At 31.2% G+C, this 25,847-nt stretch overlaps 2 protein-coding genes across 3 annotated transcripts in view; one reads left to right on the forward strand and one right to left on the reverse strand.

The window, feature by feature from the left end:
- Window positions 1–278: 278 nt before the first annotated feature.
- Window positions 279–25,847, forward strand: part of LOC119073335 (Krueppel-like factor luna) — a 146,804-nt gene continuing 121,235 nt past the window's right edge. For both annotated transcript variants that reach the window (XM_037178729.1, XM_037178730.1), the window contains exon 1: window positions 279–2,670. In XM_037178729.1, coding sequence (XP_037034624.1) covers window positions 2,569–2,670 — 102 coding nt within the window. In that variant the 5' untranslated portion in view covers window positions 279–2,568. The remainder of the gene's footprint in view (window positions 2,671–25,847) is intronic.
- Window positions 18,018–20,815, reverse strand: LOC119073332 (cilia- and flagella-associated protein 251-like). The gene has a single exon (XM_037178725.1). The coding sequence runs from the start codon at window positions 20,710–20,712 to the stop codon at window positions 18,019–18,021; it is 2,694 nt and encodes an 897-aa protein (XP_037034620.1). The 5' UTR covers window positions 20,713–20,815; the 3' UTR covers window position 18,018.

Genomic DNA, 25,847 nt, shown 5'->3' on the forward strand with positions numbered 1-25,847 from the left:
ATTTCCTTTTTATACGTGTCTGTGATATATACACATTGATCTATACAGAAAAACACGTATATACATTTCCACCGATATGTACGTGTATGTATGAATACAATGGTGGAAAATAGAAAAATGTGCAACGAAAATTTCCGAGCTTGGTTTATTAGATGCTATATCGTTGCGGAATACGCATGGTTGGTTGATGATGATGCCTTGCGGAGTTTAAACAAAAAAAAATTTTTACCCTAAATTCTCTCTCTTGATGTGGTTTCTCTTTTTGTAATTTAGAAACGAGTCGACGTTTGACGCCGGCAGGTCGAAGTGCACGCGGTTTTTCATCCACGTGTAGTGAACTTCCTTGTAGTTTCCGCTTTATAAAGTCTAATTTGATTATTAATTAACGTAGAGTCTATCTAGCAATTGAAACATTTGATGTTAATTGTGTAACATAAACATTGTTTCAAATATATTGGATTCCGTTGTTTCATTTACCCAAAAATAGAACAAATGCCGACTGGCATTTTGTTGTAAACAATTTTTTTTTATATAAATATTATAATTCTTCGCATGTGTAATTCTATCTATTCAACATTTGTGTTTCTACGTATATGTACGCAACGTCATATTAAAACAAGTGCAAAATAAATTTTGGTTCCGGTGCCATATTTGTGGTGTACATTTTACTATCATATATATAACTGTATAACGTCAAGTGTGAATAGTGTGTCGGAAGTATATCGCATTATATATCCATCACAGAGTATATAATAACATAACAACCGCATATTATTATTCGTATACATAATGTCAATGCATGTGTAAAAATATTCTGTAATTACGCTGCAATGTTACTTTTTCCATGCTTGTAAAAAAAAAATTGTAATTTGTTCTCACTCCCACACACTGTGGCTTTAATTCATTTTCTTCTGATAAACAAGTTCGAGTTTTTTTTAAGTGTATGGATACGTTTTATAACAGCTATCGAACAGTTCTGCATGTTCAATGTTCATGTTTCCAACCAATACTCCATACGTTCGTTTAATATTGAAGGAAAAAAAATATTAAATTTATTTAGAAGGGGGACACAACATACATGTGTATAATATTCAAGTGGTTATCACTGTGTGAGATTATTGTATAGAATCCAGTTCGATATTTTCATTTCTTATTGCGTGGAAATATTTGTGAGCCCTGTGAATGTATGTGTTTCCTTCTCCAGAATTTTAATATCTCATCAAGCCGAATCGGGTTTTGAATTATAATTCGTAAACCATCGTGCAATTACTTCGGTCACATAACATACACATATAGCGACGAATATCTCATATATTTGAAAATAAAACTGAAAGAAGAAAAAAAAATGTTACAAACACTCTTGGATATGCTCCGATCATAATATTCCGGTTGGTTTGTTTAGTCAGTCTCGTTTACGCCGGCATAAGTAATAAAACTGAAATGAAAATATAACAGAAATTTTTTCGAATCAAGAAAAGAGAAGAAAAAAATTTAAAAATTTCGTTTTTTAAAACGTCGATGCCAAGTTTGTTTCATTGGAGATTGATGAGTAAAAAAAAAGATTTTTTTTATATTATATATTAACATCGTGTGATTAAAACATCGGTTAAATGAACTCAAAATGGAATCAACGAAATTTGATATATTTAGTCATGTGAATTGTGCATTCGATTTAATGTTATAAGCCAAAGTCAGATAACAACACTTTTTTAGTTCCTTACAGCATGGAATAGTAAGGGACTAAATTTTAAATAAATTCAAAGAAAATTCTAATTGTGGCTTCTTCTTTCGTCTGATTTTGTTTAAATTGAAAATAAATAAAAAAGGAAAACTGAAGAGAAAAAAAAAATTGTGTTTTGTTTACGTTTATTTTTGTTTGTCAACGTAAACTGTTCTTCCAAATTCATAACAACTTATACCAAAAAAAATTGTATGAATTATAATTTCATTTTAATTTCGATGATTCGAATTCATCGGTGGGTGCATCCGAATACAATATAAAATAAAAAGCTATATGTCGAATACATGCACAACAATGTATTTACTGGTTGCATTGAATCGTGATTATTATAGATTCATTCAGAAATAATTTTTTGTCGTTTGTTAATAATCGTTTAGTTGTCGCAACCAGTGCTCATTTACATAGTAAAACAGTGAATCAACGTGTGATTTTTTGTTGTGTGTTTGATGTAAAACATATATTAAAAGCATCACATGGAAGTTTGATTAAAAATAAGTAACAACAAAAAATTTAAGTTTTTAATCGAATAACGATAAATTTTGATATAAAAAGTGTTCATTTCGGGAGGCACGGACACACACACATCCGAGTCCTTCAAGTGGAAACAAAACCAAATTGAAAATACAACAGAAATATAAAAAAAATATTATTAAGTGCATGCGATTTGTGAGCTCAAAGTTATTATATTAAAAAAAATATAAAATTGATAGTGTGGCATTTTTACCGGTTTTGTAAATAAAATAAAATAAAACAAAACAAAACAAAAAATTAACGCAATTTTGCATCACATTCTAATTGGATTATCGTTTTAAAATCACCCAACAATAATGGATATATTGCCGAGTGGAAATATATTCCGAGAACTTCAGGATATACACGATACAGGATATTTTTCGTCACAGGCTTCCATAGAGGATCAGTGGCAACAGGCAAGTTTAATTAGATTTTATTTCCTATAACGTTCTAACTATATGGTGTTTCATTATTTAAAATGCTCTATAAATACGTGCTGCCGTGCAAGTATGCACAAATTTTATTATGTGGCTGATGGACGTACATAATATATAATTCTATGTTTTATTCATCTAAGCGGGAGTTTGAATTATTTTATTTTTTTCAAAAATAACTCTGAGCCAATTATATTCTTCGTACGGTGACATAAATCAGATTAAGTTAAGCTGACAACACTTTTTGGTTAATTAAACCTGTTGTTGTGTTAGGTCAAGTCACGGTTGACTTATTATGTTTTTAATCTATGAATTCCTTTCATTTTCCTGCTGCCATTTCGTTTCTTCTATTTAAAAAAAAAATCTATTTGATACTAACGTCAGCTAAATATAAGCGAAAAAAAATGATTCAACAATCAGACTTCACGTACAATTAATTCCGGTACCAATGTTCTTATTTAAATTTTGTTTAATTTCATTTTCATTATATATGCCAAAGTAAATATTTGTGCCAATCCTGTCTAAATGTTCGACGCAGCAGGTAGGAAAAATTTTGCCATATGGTTAGCATATGTTTCAATTGAAACTGAGAAATACTTAAAAGTGAAAACTATCATGATTGTTCGAGTTCTATAAATATTTTTTGTCACAACAACATGCTCTCTGAGGAATTTCGAAGCTGAACGAATAAACATACAATTCTGAGCATGACGACGATGACCAATTTCCTTTTCTTTTCTTTTTTTTTTGTACGGTTTAATGCATTATAATTTGTAGACGAACTCTTTCCCCCTAAATGCTGAATGCTGACGGTAGTCATTCTGTTTAGTATACCTACAATGTAGGTCCTACACATTTGATTGATCGTCCAATGAATATAAATGACACTCCAATATACGTCGCTCTTAATTCGCTCAACCCTTAAATTTATTTGTCATTCCCACAAGAATTTCAAACCCACTCTATCCATTCTGCGAACTACAACTTTTTTTTCCACTTTCATTATCCATAATATAAGGTCAATTCGGGTCAAAATCATGTTTATTCGCAGAAGAAATTGACGATATTTAAATTCACATCGATTGTGTGATTGCCTGAGCATAGGATTACGATAAATTGTCTCGTAGTATTTCTGTCGTTTTCGTTCGATGTAATATTTTTGCTTATTTTTTCATTCAAGACTTTTTTATCGAAACTTTAATATACAAAATCAATTTATGTGTGACGTATCTGTACACTCATGAAGTATGTATGCACACATATAAATTTTACTGCCATTGGCCTTACTTTTATGAATGAGCTAATTGGAGTGCAAAGCTTTGCACGACTATATATCGTTGTTGTTGTTGGTAGACTTCGTGTAGAATGCAATGCGTTGGTGAGTCATATTTGATTACATTAATTTATTAAGCAAAATGTATGGAGGGGTTTGAAAATACGGTCTGTCTCTGGCCATTTGAATTTTTCGTTCACTTTATTCTGCTGTTTAACAAAGGACAACGTAGATTAAGGTATTATATATCAAAAATAATTTCCAATTGTTACATTCACTGTAAATTGTATGTGTATATACATGGTTTGTAAGCAGGGTAGGGTCATTCGACAGTACAACCGAGAGGGCTTTGTAGCATTAACAGAAGAATTCTGTTTACCATTCTCATTTCTTTCATTTTTCATTTCATTTTGGCCACATAATGAATGCTTTTCCACCATATGTTTCGACCGTACGCAATTTGTTTACCTTCCATAAATGCAGCATTCAATAGTCATAGTTGTGGTGGTTCGAAACTAATTCATTCAGAAAAAAATGGCTTCGTGATTCATACACAACGTTATTGTAGATCATCACTGATTGAACTTGGTAAATAATATGTACCAGTACATCACCGATACGCTTCGGTTTGAAATCAGGTTTTTTTTTGAGCGGGACTAATTCGAGTAAATTGAATTAATTACTTTTACAGTTTCAAATCGTGTCGATACACCGTAAATGCGTTGCACTAAACTGTATAGAAATATTGGAAAAAAAACTTCGATGCAAATTTTTCCATGAATTTATTTGTAAATTATTGTAAAATGGTTTGTTTGCCACCGAAACACAATTTAGATTAGTGGATTACAACAACTGTCAATAACTCTATGATTCAATTAAACTAATGGTGGAAATGTTTTTTTTTTTAAATTTTTTTTTTTGAATTTGGTCGAACGCATAAATTGAACTGATTTTTCGTAGGTAGAATTGAAAAATATTCCGCTTGTATTGTATGAGCCATTCCTTCTATAGCACAACTATATACGGAAAGCAAAATAGGAAGTTAAAAGTACATTAGATAGGGTTTATGACAGTCATTATCCCAACATTCTTCATACCATAATTTCTTTTCAGAATTGTCATTATGTGATTTGAGTGTACAACCAAATTACATCACATTTAACTGAGTTACGTTCCTTTTCGCATTTACCCGCAAATATCCATTCTATATGTTCCCACTTAAATAAACAAATCCAACGTTCCATTCTACCTGAAGCAATATCTTACTTGTATTCGTCAATCCAATTAGAACAGGGGAATCGTAATTCCAATCAGAATTTCTATCTAATAGTGTATCGGGATGCAATGAGAACGATTTTAAACATTAAAATTGTGTTTCCGATATGATTGGATGAACATTGTTATTTAACTGGGGAACTACGAAATTTTTTACTCGTACCACGTTCAGTGTGAATATAAGTTTATCTCATGCTAACAGTCTCCGTGACCTAATATTTCTCATTGATAATTTATTTCTGGTGGGTTAAATCTCCCTTCACCCTTCAGTTTTTATCATCCGTATAACAAAGATTTGTATCTTCAAATCGAGCTCCCCTCGTTCATCTTTCAAATAAGTTATTTCATGTATTGGAATAGAAAAACCGAATGAAAATTTGCACAGCCGATAAATTTTCACAGAAAATATTTTTAGAAATAAACCTGATTTATGATTGCTCTGTTTGTCCGGTTGTACGTTTGTCGTGGTAACTTAAAATTAGTAAAAATAAAGATCGCATGCAAATAAGAAAAAGTTTCTTTAACAAAAAATGTACTCACACTGACAGTAACAACTAATGGAAAATACATTTGAATGTTACTGAACGATATATAATGCATTCAATATTCAGCAGGTATATTACGAGACTCTGATTTATATAATATGCATGACATTGTCAACGTAGTCATTTCGAAATTATTTCCGTGAATCGAAACTCTTTAAATTTTCCAAACAAAGTACTTTTCACATCTAAATTGATGAGATAAATGCTTTCCTGTAAATTTTACGGCAGTAACAATCAGTCTCCATTTCAATAAAATTAAGATACTTAAGTCTCATCACATCTGTGTCCATATTGGACAACTGATATAGGATTCCAATTACCGATATAAATCAATGTAATAAATCTAATTCTATATGTATATGTGAAATGAAGTGCAAAAGACATATAAATAGAACCGAACAAGAGTTCTAGAAATAAACACAAAGCATTTGCCACCTAACAAGATAACCCAAAATACTGATTAATGCTTATAGGTTATCCTTGGCGAGCAATATAAAAAGATGGTACATGCGTACAGTTTACGTTACACTTTGATATCTGCAAAATGAGAATGAATTTTCGTTGGTGGAATATATATGTATATAAAAAGCTTTACAAGATTTATGTGTAGCACCCCCCTGAAAAAAAGCTTTCATATTGTAGGGAAAAATATGCTTTCCATTTACCACAATAATATTACACTGATGTCATGATGACTCATAGCTAAAATACAACGAACAATGTATAAATTATTAATAAAAAATCATTAATCACCAATTTTAGTGAGAACTGAGAGAATAATGTGAACTTGAATTGTTTAAACACTGTTATCAGTTCGTTAGTCGCGGTTTAATACTCATTGTTTGATGTTACAGTTGTAAATGTATTTGTGTATGCTTGCAGTGGAAAGTACAGCATGCAATGTTTTTGTTCGGTTTTTATTTGTTTTTTTATGTTGTTCTAAACATCATACAAATGTAAAAATCCCTTATAAATTCCTTCATTCCCTTTATTCTATTACTTACTCTCACTTGGGTAAACTCAACTTAAGTTGGATTTTAAAACGAAGAAAAAAATCACCTGTTTACACCTGTCAATAGTAACATACAAATTTCAACTGAAGATTTATCATGATAGGAAAGCCGGTTATAATTTTTTTTTTCCTATTATTATCGTATGGATATATAATGGTATTAGCGATGCACGATACGAAATGTATGTAATATTTTTCACGCATTCTTTTCGTGTCTATCTAAAATGTATATGTGCTCAATTTAGGCATATATGGCTTGTTTACGCTACACAAATAACCTGAATAATGTTGAAATATTGTCAACTTAAATATAGAAAAAAATACATCTGTGTAGTAGCTTTAGGGGTGACGTCAGTTTAAATATATTTTTGTATATTACACATTACGTGCCTCATATCGCATTAACATTTTTAAAATACTATGTAAATGCAATGAGTGTATTGAAATGGAAATGTACGAAGCGAACAGTCGGGTTTTCTCCATTGAATTTTTTTTGTGTCAAATGTTCAAAATTAGGATTAACTCATTTTATCAATTTGATTTCATAAAAAGATAAATGTTCGTACTGGGCTTCACTATACCACTAAAATTCATTTATTGTCGTTATCTTTAAGTGGAATTGCGTTTAAAAACGTATTGCATACAAAGTATTTTCTCATTAATTATTTCTGATGTAATGATACATATCAATCCATTTGAAAGCTATCAGGTTATGTATGTATGTACGTGATAGATACGACTAGACTGCAACACATTTTATCTCTTCCATTGCAAGCTACTTTATATATACATATTTGATGTACCGACCTAATCCACATTCACTGATTGTAATGACGGCAAGATTTACGGAAAAGACAGTTTTGTCTAGAGATATCTCGCTCACCTCTGGCTACGGCCAGCTAGTCTTGTTTTAGATTGAACCAAAGTTGCGATAGCGGTAGTTAGTAGTTAGTAGCTAGCCTAGACACTTTAACATCATTTTCTGATTGTGTGATATTGAAATTGAATTTTAGTGATACTACCGTCTACATCAAGCACCACTGGGGGTACATGTATCGTCACAAATTATTGGTCGGCATGCACTTTGATTTTAATTTCTCTTTATTGATTTATTCATAGAAAGAGAATACCTGAAGCAGAAGCTTAATTTGGACATTTAAATAATTGTATTTCATTAGCATAAAGCATGAATAAAATTATTTTCTTTCTTAAAACAACTAAACCAAATTTAATTTGATTAAGTGGGCGCATGATTCGGTTCTCTGTTCTCTTATATTCCCTCTAAAGTTTTTTTTTTACAGAATATTATCTCGTTACCAAATAAAGGCTCAACGAAAGCCACTAAACTCTGGACATAGCCAAAAAATATCAACCAACATCCGCCAAATTCAAGATAGTCACTGAAACTTACTAAATGTATTATCTTTTATGATGATGTAACTGGGCAAGAATTTCCAAAATAATTTCTTTTTTGGTGTAGATGTTTTCATAAAATCTGAGAATGATTATAGCAATAGCTCTATTGTTGTTATCGATTTTATTATTTGGATAATTTATTTTCGAAATAGAATCGTTTTCAATCAACATTTTCTGTATGTATGAATGTTGTTGCTTTATCCTTTCCATGATCACATGAATAATAATCAGAACTTAAGTGAAAAGAACCATAAACTCTAAAGCTGTTAAAGCGAAAAAACATTCTATGAATGAATCTAACTAACAAACTTTGTTAAGCAACCGTAATTTTATTCAACAAATCATATGAATTTAAATAAATTTCATTTTTTTTGATGAGAGTTTTGAAAGTATTTCTTCTTGTTTTGTAAGAAATTTTTAAATATTTTCGGATATAAAATTATTCGTTGTATAAATCGTAAATTGTATGTGGAAAAAATATTGTTCAAAAGAACAGATTCCAGTTTCACATTATCGATTTTATAATCCCATACTTAAAAGAATTTCGTTGTAATAAAATAGATAATAATTCAAAGAAATTATTGTTTCAGAACTGGTTAAAATTCAGAAAAAAGAAGATTTCGAGTATAAAAATATATCTCTCACACACAAAACATGTTTTCTTCATAAGAAAATATAATTTTTTTCTCTCTTGAATAATATTCTTTTCTAACAAAATTTCGGCGGTTAAATTTCCAAAATTTATAACATAAATTTGAAATTAACGTACGCGCCAAACGCCAAAACCATTTTTGTATATGTAGCGACTGAAGAAAACCAGTTTTTGTTACACACACACAATATTTATACAGCGCGTTCGTAAACCAAAAATTCTAAACAGAAATGGTGAAAAGTCTTCCTTCGCGTCTCTCGAACGCATGAATATGTATACGGTCTTTCATTTCTCAACTAAATATTAACGACGAAGTCAACCAAGCAAATCAGAACAGAGGATGTAAACGTAAACAAAACATTTTGGGCTTCATGGCTTTGTTTATGGTTCTCTTTTTTTGTTTCAACCGAAAAATTACAAAGTATAAAGTTATGGACGCATTAACGCATCTGTCTCAATGTTTAACAGAAATGTTTGTTTTAAATATGATGGGTTATGTGTCATTTCAGTAGAGATTTAATTTAAACGGAAAAGAAAATGTGGTAATCAAGAGCTTTTGTGAACCAGAAATGTTGGCAATTTGTATAGTTTATGAAAGTGGATTGAAGGTACCAAAAAAAAATGTCGAAAATAGATGTACGTAGTACGTAATACTCTATAGGACGCTGAAAGGCGGGACTATTCGATTCAGTTGAAAGAGTTTTTCGTTACTGTAAATAAATTCCCCTCGACTCGGCAGACGTGATTCGAATAGAAAGTCTTTCAAGAAAATGAAAAATCTATCCTAAGAGTGAGGAAATATGTGAAATGCAAAAGCTTTGCAAATTACTTTGAACTATAAATTTGATCAGCACAGTTGATAGATACAATTTTATGAATGTTTTTTCTTCTTCACAAAATGTCGCAGTTTACTTCGCTAGCGAACACTTTACACGATATTTAAATCTAAATAACTACCTCGTTTTTTGTAAGACAAGAATGTATTAGAATCAAAATATGTGTAATTTTCCCCATTTCGTGAACATGAAAAAATCTGAACGTATATTTATATATATACACACCATGTACAGGGCATAAACGTTATGTACCCTCACAACATATACCTACTATCAAAACATATTTAATGTAAAGTAACAATCGAAGCGAACGAAGCTCCTTTCGTAAAGCTTCTATCAGCAAATTTGTAAAGTTTCAAAATATTTTTATCGTGTGATATATATTCACTTTACATTGGCTTCAGTATCACGAAAATGTATACACCGCACTCCGATACATAGTACAACAGAAGCTACATGCTTTATGCACACTGAGCTTCTCCATTTAGTATTATATATACTTTTTTGTACCGAATGATTTTGCTGATAATCCAATTTACAGTTTTTTTTTATTTCCAAAACTTCAAAAACAAAACTCGAATCAAAAGTGATTTATTTGATTACATTGGCCATTTTGATTGGCGTATATATATACGCATACAGTACTACACCTATATATGAACACAAATTTTGTTGCTTCTTTTGCAATGCTAAAAACAATATAAAAATGTGCTTTGGTTTACAATTCATGGAAATTTTGTGTTGATATTTAAAAAAAAATTGAAATCAAGCGATTTTTTTCGCTTCATTTCAAATAGCAATTTTTTTATGGTAGTCATCGTATCGACCGATTTGCTGCATTAATAATGTCTATATAATCCAATTTTTGAACATGTGTAGTGTCCAGGTCATTGGATCTTTTTTTGGTTAACTGAATTACATTATTTTTTGCTTAGTATTACATACTCTACCTGGGCGAAAATGATGGAAAGTGCGCCGTTGATTATGTATGATCAAAGGGTTTACCAAAGCAAAAAATTTATGGTTTTGATTAGTATACACCGAATATATTCTCGTTGGAAAAGTGTGTGTTATTTATGCAGTGTTTTAGTTGGAGTTTATAAAAGCTTCAGAAGTTTCCATGTGAACACCTAACGTAAGACCTCAAATTGTTATTATTTTCAGTTGGTTTCAGTTGGCCACACTGTAACATTTTTCGTTAAGAAAATCAATATTTTAATGACAGATGCTGTTCTATTCGAACTTTAAAGCTTTATGAAAAATCTAATAGATATGAAGAGAGATTGTAAGCTTGCCTTACAAATATTTAAAAACTATCATGCACTGAGCCGAGCTTACTTCAGTTGTCAACAATGAGCTGATTAAAATCGTAGACGTTTTTATATTGTCTTGCTACATTGTATCCTCATTGTAAATTAATTGAATATTAAATGTTAATACTTACATCTACCTACCATCTACCTATCTACAAATTCCAAATGAATCCACCGACTATTAATAAGCTCAAAAGCTCTAGATATTTCCCAGACAAGTTTATTTTCCTACTTGTTTTGAGAGGCTTTCACTAATAAACTTGGCTCGGTTGGATTTAAAAAAAAAAATTATTTAAATATTTACGTTTTCCTTTCGACGTTCACCGTTTTACCCTGCTTGTTGAGAGGTCGCAACGAAACCTCGATTTTTATTTAGAATTTATGTGATCAGAATGAATTTTGTATAAACATTTTATTACAATTCTTTTTCCTGAGAACCGAGACAGCCAATTTCACATAGCAACAACCGAAAATGTTTATTATTATATACATCTGACGAGGGTTGCTCGTTCGTTTATCAAGTTTTGGTGTATTATGTAAATGTAACATAAATATAGCAAAAGTTACCCTTGAGTCAGTATTACCTATGATAGTTTATATTAGTTAATGATTTAATTCCATTTACTGATAAAGGCTTGATGTTTATTTCCAAATAAAACTGATAAAAAACATAAAAATAAACAACTGAAAATTGATTAAAATTAATTGATGACTTCAGCAATATCCAAAAACTGGCAAATTTACACACACAAAAAATCTCAAACAAAATGTATCTTTTTCTCTCCACTAAAATACTTCTTAAGTTTAACTAAATAAAGATATGTGATATTAAGACCAATGTGTGAGCGCATATACCTAAGACATGATACACTATATCTACATATATATATGTACTAACAGCAAAGCTTCAGTCAATAGCATTAAAACCGAGTTCATATACATTTTGTACTACACATATACGTTATACGTTGTCTGCATCACCAAGCTATATAATTTTCCATATAAAATTATCGTGATGATGAAGAATGAGGAATGAGGTCATCACAATGTGAGAAATGAAAGTTAAATGGTATTAGGATGGACAGACCAACGATGTTATATTGAGAGTATTAGATATTGTTTTGGTTGATGTTGCTGATGATGTTTTGATTCATGCAATTTTAACGTTATATGTACATACGACATAAAGAATAAAAATGGTGTTAGATAATATCTTGGATTCGTATAGTATGTACATATACGCAGCAATAATTTAATAAATAAAAATATGTTCATGCGGTACTGGTTTTTTCATTTTTGTTTATGGAAGAAGTATAAAAGACGTAATTTCAGTGAGTGGTTACCGATTTTCATATCAACATTTTTATTTATATTGTTGCTAGAGACAATGTTCTCACTGAAACAAGACAATAAAAGTTTAAAACTCATTTACAAGATATTATAAAAAAAAAGTCTAATTTTATTTTCGTGTTTTTTCTATTTAACTCACGGTCACAGTAACCTACTCGAAACGAGAATGAAAAAATTATATGCATGTGAAATGATATTGTTCTTTTTTTATGAGAAGTATGATTGTAATTCAATAGAAGTGAGTGTTAGGTTTTCAGATGAAACAAAAAAAATTTACATAAAATTTTTTTAACTGTACTTTAAACGCAGAAAAAAGTAATGTTTCTCTTTGTATACTGTGGAATCACACACGTGTAATATTTAATATGCAACTCTCATATATATTCGTTAGTTTCTCGAACCAACACTAAACAATGATAGACATTTTTTGTATATGGATATCGTTATTTAGCCCAGATAGAAAAATTAAGCTCAAATATTTTGTATACATTCCACTAACCAATTCGAACAGCTAATTTCTCAGAAGTATTAAGTCCTGCTAAATGATGAAATCGTATAGATTTACGTGAGCCGATAATTGCACCGCAGAAAATTCAATTTAATAGCAAGCACAATGTACGCTTTTTAAAACAATCAACTAATTATTATATTTAGTATTCAGCATAATAGGTAACGTATAATAGTATGAACATTGAACGTGTGTATAGATATATAGATTATATGAAAAACCTGCAAAAACTTTCGGTAGACATTTAAAAAAATATTTTATTTATGCATGCATTTACGATCCGTCTAAAAAAAGACATTGTTGTTTGTGTGTACTATGGGAATGAGGAAAATAATGAAAACAACTTCTTTTTTTCTGGCAATGAAGCCTGTGTGATAAATATAAAATAGTTGTAACCAAACAGCTGGTATGGGTAAAGCAAGCAAACAAAAATATATTCATCAACATATTAGTCTACGGCGAAAAAGAACTGTGTATAGCGAACTGTTCAACTGCACCAAAATGTTTTAGACATGATCTAGGAAAAGTTTATCAATTTTCAATTGTGTAGCAGACTTTTGACGGCCTTTCATTACCACTGATTTACACTCAACAAAGAGTCGAATTCAAAGATTAAAGGAATTGGTTAAACTTTTACGGTGAATTATTTTACGAGTTTTAAAATTAAATTTTACGTTTCGTTGCAAACACTCAATTAGATTATCACAAACAGATTTATGATTAATCAGAATTTTTCAGAGATAACTAGTGAAAATTCTGATGAATTTACGTGAATAATCTTAAAGATCCTTAGGGTAATTCTAAGAAATGAAATGAATACGTGGCCTGCTTTTGTAAACGAATATTGGATTAGTGCCAATGAAACGTCCGACAGCTAATTGTAATGGTTTGTGGCTTGTTTGTTTTTTCTTTGTTTACTAAATAACAAATTAATCACTTAAACTGGATATCATCATGTTTGAGCGTTGTATCGTGGAGTGATCAAACAATGACATGTAAAAAAAACAGCAGACAGCAGAACTATGGAAGATTACCATATAAAATGCAATATGAGTCACACAGTCAAAATTAACATATTCAATTTTACCTTGAAACTAGATATTTCGACAAGTTCTTTTCGAAGATTAACTAATTGCAGACGTGGTGGTAACATATAATTTACAAAGCATTTAGATATCAATTTAAACAATGTTGTTCTCAAGTTATTTCTAATTGCTGCAGCAAATTCTAATTCTTATTAATCGTAACGACAGTAACTTGAATTCCTGTAAGACATTTTCAAGGTTGTTTTATAACGATTCAGTCAGGTATATAAGTCGTTGCATTTTTATAAGTCGCATTTCTGTGAATAAGTCAACACCACTTCATTGATGATGCCATGTTTAATTTATTATATTTCGCATTTATACATTCCACTTATTCGATTTACCAATCACATTCGATAAACTGAAATAACCATTTAAGCGATAATGCTAATTGAAAACCGTAGCAAATTGTTATGATGTTGCAGAAAAAAAAGAGCATCTTAACGATCTAAACTGTTTCTATGTTCCATTCGAAATCTTGCATTAGCAATTAAGTTGAACATCCCGTGTAGATGTTGGAGGAAAAAAAAAGAACATCAATGCAAGTGTGTACGTGATTAAATTTCTTGGTTTCGTGCGACAAAGAAAAACAACAGCAAAAAAAATATTAATAAAATAACGTCCCAAACTAATTGGTATGCAAATTCTTTTATTGTCAAAATGTCTTGTAGGTGGAAATTGTCGAATACGTGCTAGTGGACTAGACAATTACATTCTTTGTTGCTACGTAAAACTATTCGACAGCAGTACTGTAAATAGAAGTGATTATGCACACAAACAAGCTCATATATCCGACAGCATTTTATTGATTGAATACTAAAAGGTTGAAGGATCTTTTCCATACATTATGCACAGTGACTGCTAACGGCTACACTTTTTGTAAAAAATTATTATTTTTGTATCATTAATTTTCAAGTGTGACGTCACTCAACTGATTCACCTTCACCTCGCTAGAAGTTTTGTCTTAAATTCCTTCAGAACAAGAAACGACTGGATGCAGACATATCATTCAAGGATTCAATCAGTATCAATCAGTAATTCTGACTTACCCTCCAACATATGAGCTCCAACCAGAAATAAAAAAAATGTTTCTATAAATACGTAATAATCTGCCATGTCAACGTTTTTTTTTCTCATTTCAAATTAAATTCAACCGTCTCAAAAGTCTCAAAATAAATTTTTGCACATCTCTTGAATTTAAAATCAAAATAAAAAACTGGTTTTTTGTTTGCGCTGCGATGAATATTTTCACTCTTGTCATTAGAAGAAACCATAATTTTGGTTCTGTTGGGATAGGTTAATAGATTTATAAAAAAAAAAACGAAAATATTTACATGCCAGCCGTCAGGCTATATAGATTTTTATTACTAAACAAATACGGAGCAATAACAATTCATTGTGAGTTATACCAATGATGTCGCATGATATCATACATTCATGTGATAAAATTACTCCGTATTGAGGATGTGATCACACAATGGAGGTATGACCGATTCATTTAAAAATATCAGCATTTACTAATAATTTTGACGATATTTCATATAAAATTTGCTCAGTTTCTTAGAATCAAATGATAATTGACTTGATGATGAATCCCGACAAATACAAATTATTCATTCGTTACACATCTAGACGGTATGAATATAAATTATTCTAAAGAATGACCTCATTTTGGTTAACTAATTCTGTTTTATTCTCTAGCAGCAAAATAGCACAATATTAAGCAAATCTTTAACGCTGCTACTTCTCTTTTTATGAAACACATTTTCTTTTTGCTGTTTTTTTTTTTTCATTTCAGTTCAAGTGTGTTTGACCTTGTCTTTGCAAATTCACTTTTAGAATTACGTTATTATTAATAGTATACGAACATTGTTTATTTGTTGCTCAGCTTCTTCAAAGAACATATAATTTATAAGAAAAACACATGTTATGTAAAATTTGCAAATGAAAAATTCACTTTTCTTTTCTGTGCTGTTAAATTTTATATATAATATAGCTGAGGATCGCAAAATGGTTTCAAGTCAAAATTACAGTTATGCATGAAATGTGTTATGAGTACGTGGTGCAATTAGATATTACGAATTTGAATTTATTTTTCGGAATGTTATGATTTGAACGAAGTGCAAAAATAGTTTAGTTATCAGATTCCTTTGCTGATATTTAATTATATTATCGATTGCGGTCACGTCACCTTTGGCGAGAGTATTTAGTAGTTAGATATAGTCTTGATTAGGGATTGAGCCTGAAAATATTCGCTACACTCGGTAAATTCACTAGAGTGCCGCAGTTGAAACAGCTGGTCTATCACCAAATTAGTGTATATTTGTCAGTGTACTTACTTGCACATGTATGTGGGTGAATAAACCGTATAATACACTATTGCTATCAACAATAACATAAGATACTTTCTCATATTTTTCTAAATTTTCGCACATTTTCCACATTTTTCCTGTCAAAATATCTTACTTCTTATTTTGTACATGTTCTGTATTACATGATGAAAAAAATACACTCAAAAAGACTCGTTAAAATGCCTGCAAAATAACTATGCTCTAATGCACAATAAAAAATCAATAAAATGATGATAGACGATCGTTGTTGACCTCTGATGGGTCGAGCTTCGACAATATTTTCATATTGTGTGTCAGTTTAGGTTGAAAATGTTATGTTATCTACCAGCAGCATTGAAATATGCAAACTCAATAATCAATATCAGATTTTTTTTTGTTTACACAATACAGTCAGTCGCATAAATTTACCCATTTTAAAAACATTTTTTCCAGCTAAAATCATTGATGCTCCAACTCGAACAGTAAAACTTTCTGTATTTTTCTTAGTCATATTTCGATGCTATTCAACTTCTCCATAATACAAGAATTAACGAACAATCCATTTCTGTAAAAATCCAGACAGCATGAACGCATGTTTAATTGAACAATCTCATTACTCATCGAGGAAAGCATTATATGAGTCGAATCATGGTTGTTGATCTTCTACTAAAAATAACAAAAATTTTAATATTTTTGTGAACATAATGAAGCATGTGGTAGATATTAAAAGCCGGTTATTTTAAATACCAAACCATAGATTATCCGCACGTACTACATATGTAATATGGATAGATATATGAATGTGTGTGTATTAATATATATATATATATGCGAGTGTAAAGATAACCATACGAACGTACAACTAATAGTTCAGTTACTGGATTTGTTACAACTAAATAATATGCAAATGCATCGTTTTAATCAATGCCGATGAATGATATCAAAGCATAAGGATACATAGAAGTAGTTACGACTATAAATTGAGTACAAATAGAAATATGTTATGTAATGACATGGAGCAATGTATTGTATTTCGTATATAATCAACTGATATTAAAATATAGTACAGACGATAGATATTTTAAGATGAAACATTGTGATATTGTCACAAAGTTTATGTGCATATATATACACACTAGTGGTAGCTGGATCGATATTTGTCTAGTCTCTCTCTTGTTGTACACTGTACAGTGTACATATGAATTGGTTACATATAATCCACTGTCACATGTGCAAAATAATGTACAATGTGCACATATAAATATATACAACCGTATATATACAGGACAAGAAGTGAATGAGAATGTTTGAGCTATGAACTTTTAAATTGTATTTTAGTATTGAATTATGAAATATTTATGGAAAAAAAAAGTTTTTTTATGCAAGGGACTCCACATAGAAATGGTAGTTTTAAAATGTATGTATGTAGAGCTTTACATAAACGGACCGATAAAATAATTTTAATTTTGTTTTGTGGTGCCATGAAAAAGACAAAGTTCGTTCTTTCGTTCCTGTGTCCTGCGATAAAAAAAAGAGACTGTCGGTAACTTGAAATTCTATTAAACTATGAAGTCTTTTACCGACATGTGTGTACATGAAATCTTTATTGTTTCTGGTAGTTTACCTTTCAGAAGTCCCGTTGGACTTTTTTTTTGTCTGCAGTGAATTTCAATCTATTTTTAATTTTTGCGATGCAGTAGCAAGAGAAATAAATTTAGTGTAAAGCTACGCAAGCTCATTGAACACCTAAAATATATTTCATAAATTCAGAAATTGTGTACAAGCTTTTGATATTATCGAATTTGTATCCATTGTTGTCACTGTGTTGGTCAATTTCTTCTTTACCATCCAACTGATTCAGATACATGGCGGCATCATTCTCATCCATCTCTTCTCCTAGGCTAGTGCAAATTTCAGCTAACCTCTCGCGAGTGATTTCTGTATCAGCACTTTGCATCGTATACGAATATCCCAGATATTGCAGGGTGTCAAGAATGTCCGACTTCAAGTATCCAAACGGAGGGCGATAGTTCACGAAAATCTTCATTAAATTTTCAAATGTTATCAAATGATCGGTTGAATCGTCTGCGTAATATTTCATCTCGTTCATAACGCAGTCGGCTTTATAGTCACTCGGGAAAAATCCGATGCATCGCATGAAGTCGATAGCTTTAGATACGGGTATGGCGTCGACAAGTTTGATCTGCTCTACATCAATCGATTTACGTTTTTGTGCTTTAATTTGGATATAGAAGAAAATGTCTTGCATGTCGTTGAAAAGTGTTCCTGTTACACCACCCGGAAGGAGATTACAAAATGGCCTCAACGATGTACCTCCACTGCGATACTGCTGCAACAAGGCTGACATTTTGATATTCCATATGTACACCGATGAATCATCGTCGCCTATCGTAAACAAATACTTGTTACAATGCGACACCTTCATATGACGGATTCTCCGCGGATGTCCAACCATAGCCAAATATTTGTTAGGGTTTCCGTCAATTGGGAGATGTTGTAGACCGATGATATTTTTGGTCAAGAAGACAATGGCGTTCTCCTTTTTCCGATTAACATGACACATCATTGTAATAGGTTCATCATCTGAAATCGGAGCAGCGAAAGTATTTATCACATCCAACGATTCGATATCTCGAATTTGAAATTTAAATTTTTCATCCGTTGTTAGATAAGCCACATCGTTCCCAGAACGATTCGGGAAAGCCATAATGTTTCTGTTCAGCGTGACGCAAGATTTTAGTAGTGATAAATAATCAACTCTTTGGCAACTTGTCATTGTAAGACCCGCGTCGCTACTGGATCCTGTATGTCTTATTGTATAATCAGCTACTTTATAGTCCTCTGAAATTGTGACTAATCCGATTTCATCTTCCGTTTCTCGGAACGACATGTAAACGATTGGACTGTCGTGAACTCTACACTTTCTGATTAATTTCCATGACGATACATAGCGTAACAGGCCAACTTTGCAAGATTCATCAAGATAAACGATGAACTCATTGTTGTCGGAAAAAATTGCTTTCTCAATTGCTACATTAGCTTCAGCCAATTTCACAGCTTTCTGGAATAGCGTTAATGTGATGGTGTTAAGAATCGCAAGGAATCCGTTACTTGTACCAGCAGCTATATAACGACCACACGAAGAAAAACTCAAACAAGTAGTTGCATTATGCTCTGGTTTTAATTTAAGTTGTTTTGCTAGTTCCAATGGTAGCGACATGTATTTATCATACGTGTTTGTTGAATAGTCGTACGTAAATATTTGGCCGTCTTGTCTACCACCACAAAGAAGTTCCTTTTTGGGATGTAAATCAAAGCATGTCATAAGCACTGGTGCAGAAACACATATTAAACTTGGTTTCGTATTCAAATTGCATTTGTACATCCGCCCACTTTCGCAAGCGGCAAAAAATGTTCCTACAAGCGACAAGTCCAAAGATTCGAGTAAACGTTCGTAATTTTCATTCTCTTGCTTGAAACAAATTGAATTGACAATTTCGCCGCATAGTTGGTACGAAAAGTGCAACCTCATATTCTCATCATGAAATTTTACTTCTCCAGTACTATCGCTGATAATGATGAATCCATTGCCGCATGAAACGGTTTGTAATTGATAAAAGCCCAATCTCATTTCGAATTGAAATTCCATTCGATTCTTAAACAAACTTTGTTTGATTTCTTTGCCTGGTGATGTGTCACTCCATATGATAACCGATCGTTTTGTGATTGATACGCCCTTACAATAATTCGAACAATACGAAGAGTCCACAATGTGATTTACACCAGGAAACAGCCTCGGACTATGCGTTTCTAAAACTGTTTTTTGTACGTTCCATTTGCAAAAAAGTAGGTTCGTGTCTGTTGTCACAACAAAATTATTGGATTGATTGCTGTTTTGACAAAAAACAATCTTTCCGTTGACCCGAAAATTATCTGTAAGTTCATGCACAGCGTCTGGCTTGTCGTTGTTATGTCGTAATATCCACAGTTTTATGTACTTTCGGCTGGCTAACACTAAATATTCTCCATCTACGCTTAATCCAGTTGATAAAATTGGCTCGTCGATGAATGGATCGTTAACACTCTTCAATAATACCGTGTCGAATTTGCTGTTCTTTTTTTCTATTCTTTCCCAAATGTTAACTAGATTTTCATCGGAGGTTACAAGCATTTTGCATGCTTTGGCAACTCCAACGAATGCAACATCACGTTCATGACCTAATAAATATTCAACTCCATTGTTTCCACAGTCTTGTATCGTTAAAATGTGTCCTGACGCGTACACAATTGTCGGATGTTCGTTACTGCTTGTTAAATTCTTAATTGCCACTTTTAAGTTAAAACCAATGATTGAGTGAATATTAAACGGCGATACAATATTTTGATTTTTTTCCTTATTTCTGTTCATTTTGCAGTTGTTTTCAAAACTTTTAAATTTAGTGAAATAGAACTTTAAAAAATTTTGTCCAACCTTTGCTCACCGCTGCAACCTTTGCTGACACTATTGTCGAAATTTGCCTACTCAGATATAAGAATCGAGCGAGTGTAAAATACCAAGTCGCATTGAAATTTCAGGTTAGTGGCATATTACCAATTTTCTCATCACTCTATAGTTATCTGCTATCGACAACAACGACAAGAATGAATGCCTGATGTTCTCTTGTATAGAGAAATTTATGACAACAATATTGAAGTAATAGATTTTGTATCAAACGAACTGAAGTGCGTTGATCACACACTATAATAGTGACTTTAGGATACGAGATAATTTACACAAGAGAAGTAATAGATTTAACGCTTGGGTTGAAAAAATCTAGAAGCTTATGAATGCTATCGATTAACTTTCTTTGATATCAGCGAGTGTGTAATTCGTCTCTAAGTATGACAATCCATCGTTAAAAATGTAACAAATCCTTTTGCGGAGTACAGTCAATGTAAGATTGTATAATGAACAAAATTCTCTTTTGATTGCTAGATTTCAAATAAGTAAAAGAAATCCCTCAATCGAAAAATACTCCCCAAACAGATCTTTTTAAATAAAAGATAAAGGAAAATCGGCACAGCTACGACACACACGTAAAATGTACCTTAGTGCCTATTGCAAAAAAAATGACAAAAGATTTATTACCAATAGTAAAGTCTATTTATTTTCCTTTCCATTTGCAAGAACGTGTTATCTGAAAATTTGATTTCTACTCGAATAAAAGTCTTTGTATTTTTGAGTGAAAATAAAATTCCTTTAAGCGTAAACCAACCGTGAAAAACACATCCACCGATTCTCTTCTTCTTTGACGATAGTTTGGATTTTGTGATTATCAAAAAAAAAAACTATTCTCAATATAACTTAATTTTAAAAAAATGTTTTCAATTTGACGGAATGCCTACAGGGCGCGAAGGGCAATGAAATGAAATGTGTATCGTTTTATAAACACTTAGTTCATTTACAAACATTTTTTACATTTACTGTTGATGCTCTTCATAAATTAATTATCTCTTCAATTCATCGTTGCGTTTAAATTTTATTTCAATTTCGATTTCGTTTCGTATCCTCGTTTTTACACAAAAGGACGTAACATTTTCGGAAAATAAAAATATTTATGGCTTTTCATTGTTAAGTGGAATTTATCTGCATTAAATGAATCATTATTTCAATATTTTTTCAAAAAACACTTTTCATTTTTTTTTGTTTCTATTCAAAATTGTAATAGTTACAACCAGCAAATGCAATTAACGTTAAAATTTCTATTCAAAACGATGTTTTCATTGTAATTTTATACCATTAAACATAAAACTTCTTTTATTTATTAAAATGAATTTTTTCCACATTACCCATCCCATAAAAGAGAAGTTATATTGTCATTTTATGCGGTTGATCGTGACCACAATTCAAGTTTTTTTTAGAAGAATCACAAACAGTTGAGAGAAGAAAAATAGGTGTAAGTATCAAAGAGATATACAGTTGAATGATTCAAATTAAAAAGTCATGTGAGGTCAACTAGTTTGACATTGGTAAAAAAGGGAAAAGAATTTTTATTGTTAAAAGAAATTTTGAAAAATTATGGTCATTTCAAAAAGTTTTTATTTAACCGAATCCATCAAGCTTAAAGAAGAGTGAACTTCTATTTTTGATCGATTTTAGCAAACTTCTTAATAATTTTATTAAACGACAAATAATAGTTAGTTATGCCACTGAGTGATGAATGCTACTTTCGGCACTAGATGTGTAGTTCACATCGACAATTTAAAAACACCTTTATCAGATAGCTTCATGGAAAGTTTCTCTCAATAAAAGAAACAAATATTTTACTTTTCGACACTGAATTGCGAAAACCTTATTTTCCCTCAAATTTACAATAATCTTTTCACAAATGGATCTAACTGTTCAAATCGTCCTGAAGATTTTCATCCATTTCAGTTTAATAAAATGCAAAATCGTTTCATGGTAAAATATTTACTTTATCCCTTCTTATGTGAGTATGACACGCTTCTCAGAATAAATTTGTGTTCATTAAATGGAAATGCTTAATTCTATCGTCTTACTGTGTAATGAGAGACCTGCTCCTCATAATTCCACTTCGATTTTAAACATAGTTTTCCGAATACCAACCGATTGCATTGTAAGTAAATAATAGCACTAAGTGATACAGCAAAAATGTCTTGTGGTTATCATAGCTGTGTAGTGAGAATAAATTATGATGAATCGATTTTTCTTTTAAAAAAAAATCCTTCCAGTTGTTTGTGCGAGCTTAATGGGAAATTATTTAAGAAAATAATAATTGTCCTCAGATTGAAGCAAGAATCAAGGAACAACAATACATGCATATAATGTATCTACAGATATCTGTCGATAGACAAGATGTAGTCGTGACAGCTCTTGCTGTATACATAATTATATGCATAGAGAAGAACATAGTTCAATTGCCGGGCAACAGAATATACACTTTACTGGAACGAACAGATAAATTAATTAATTCTAGGTCTGGTTTTTAAGTACAAAACCAGCCGTTTGGGAAATCTGTTCTTAATTAATTTGTGATTAATATTCTTGTAAGTTGTCTCTATTGTTCCACATCGTAAAATTTAACATCTTCAACTTTGTTATGTAAATTATTATCAAAATGAAGAGAAAAAAAACGCAAACATACCCGAACACGGATTATAAGGAAACTAAAACTCCATCTTAAGATAATGAAATCCGAACTTTTGTAAACAACGTTATATATAGTATATGCAATGCATAGCATAATACGCCTTCGCTGCTTTCGAACCATCATGCTTTTTACCTATAGTGTATACACAAACGTCTGTATTTATATGCACCTGCTTGTCGATTCATCTTTCTTTCGCTCAACATGATATTCAATTCAATAGACAAACCTGCTAGGAAAATGAATGAAAATGGAAAAACAGAATATTTGTCGGAAATAAATGTGAGCCACACAGAGACTATATGTCTGAATATACATATATACATAACGTGTATATACACTTGAACTCGAAAAGTAACAATAACAAACCCCACTTATTGTGAATGCAGTCTGGTCTGCATAATAATCAAAAGTTCCGCTTTGCTATGGTTTGATTATAATACCCAGAGCAATATTCCACCCTCATTTTTTAAATAATTTTTTCTTTCCAATCTTTTTTTTATATTTAATAATTGAATAAATTGTACTTTTACATGAAAAGAAAGTTTCTACACCATTAATGATTATGGGGAATGTAAATAACAGATTTTTTTCGTTTTCTAAAAAAAAAAATGAAAAAAGAAATGATAAATAAATCCGATGGCACCATAATTTATTGTGATTTTGTGCCGCATTGGCGTTTTGTGGAATGTAATTGAAAAGATTTACCCTATAACAAACAAGCATTCATTCGGAATTTTCGGGTGAAAATATTTGTGCAGCAAATCAATAATCAAAAATCAAACGGATTATTTGCGCTGTCTCGACAATTTTATGTCAAATTGATTAACTTTGTTGAATTATGTGATTTTATCATCGGATGTGTGTTATTTGACGATGTTAATGTAGTTCTCTATCGGATGAAACGGAACGATTGAGAGGTTCTATCAAAAGGCACAATGTTTGCATTGGTAATCAATTTCGTAAATCGATCAAATGGATTTGAAGCGTTTGAATCATTACGATTCGGTTAATTTGGGGTTAACTGTTTAAGTATTTGTGTGGCCCCGGTTATCATCATTAGAGAAGTGGTAAAGAGTTTTTTTTTTACCTTTTACATGTGCTGTGCTCACATAAAATTTAGCAAAGAAATCTTTTTGTACACCGAATTGGTGAGTTCAATTGTTATTTCTAACATAAATCTGCTACAACTACAATTGTTCGTGATATATTTGTTCTTGCAGAGATCTTTAAAGTAAGAATGCATTTTTTCAAGTCAAGTGGAAAGGTGTATTTCACACAGCCGGAACTTCCATTATCCAGTAGATCCGCTTTTATCATACGAAAAACCGTTTTATAAATCGTCTCAGAATAATGTATACGAGAACAAAGTGTTCAAGTATTATAGAGTGGTAACTGCTTGAATTGTTTTATTTTAAATTACTTATCTTCAAATAAAAACGTTTTTATTTTCAACAGATTGGTAGCGTGAGGAAGTAATAGAAATTCGATTTAGAAATTTTGTTTTCCATTTTTTTGTGTGTGTGCATAGAATAAGGTGTCTATTTTAATGTTTATAGGAAATATATGTATGTATGATTTATACTACAGTTGTAGGTGTCAACGAATAAGGAATCGAATATCACCCGATCCTTGATGTCGTGATTCGAATATTATAATGTGTGAATATTGAAAAAAAAAAGAATTAAAATGGAAGCAAAATAAAATGATCGAGTCTGGATTTTGACAATTGAATTTCAATTGTCAAAAACCAGACTCGATCATTTTATTTTGCTTTTACCTTATTATACACATAATGTGAAATGATTTATTCCCTTGACTGTAAGTCAGGGTTTTATGCCATAAAATGTTTGCTCCAAAAGTTGTATGAAATTGCTTTAAATGTTATGAAAAGCTTTCAACCAATTTCTATGAAATTGGTTTCAATCGAAACAGAATTAAATTATTAAGTTCGAAGATGGGCTATGTGAGATTAAGGATCTGGAAGTTATTCCAGAAAAACAGTATTTTACACTGTTGGAACTCAATAGAAAATGTTTACTTTGATGCAATTTGATTTTTTTTAGTTATAGCCAGCTATTACGCTTGGTAGCTGGATATCACCAACTATCACGGGCATAAAATACAACAAATTTCTGAAACTTTATTTAAATGGAAAGATAATCAAACAGAAAATTTTGAAACTCTTGCGAGTGGGATGTTTGCGGCCAGAGCGAAGCGAGTCGTCATATTTTATTCACGATTGAAGTCTTTGTGAATGTAGTAGGTACCGGGGGACTTCGTTTTTGTCCATAAATGTACGAGAAGAACATCTATCGTACTTTTTTATATTGTACCAAAGTGAAATCTAATCGTTCTACATTCGCATCACTTTCTGATGAACGTCAACAAAATG

Source organism: Bradysia coprophila, unplaced genomic scaffold (assembly GCF_014529535.1).
Source record: "Bradysia coprophila strain Holo2 unplaced genomic scaffold, BU_Bcop_v1 contig_138, whole genome shotgun sequence".
NCBI lineage: Eukaryota > Metazoa > Arthropoda > Insecta > Diptera > Sciaridae > Bradysia > Bradysia coprophila.

Bases quoted from the DNA above. Each gene is read 5' to 3' on its own strand.
- LOC119073332 (XM_037178725.1), bottom strand. From the start codon at position 20,712: ATGAACAGAAATAAGGAAAAAAATCAAAATATTGTATCGCCGTTTAAT.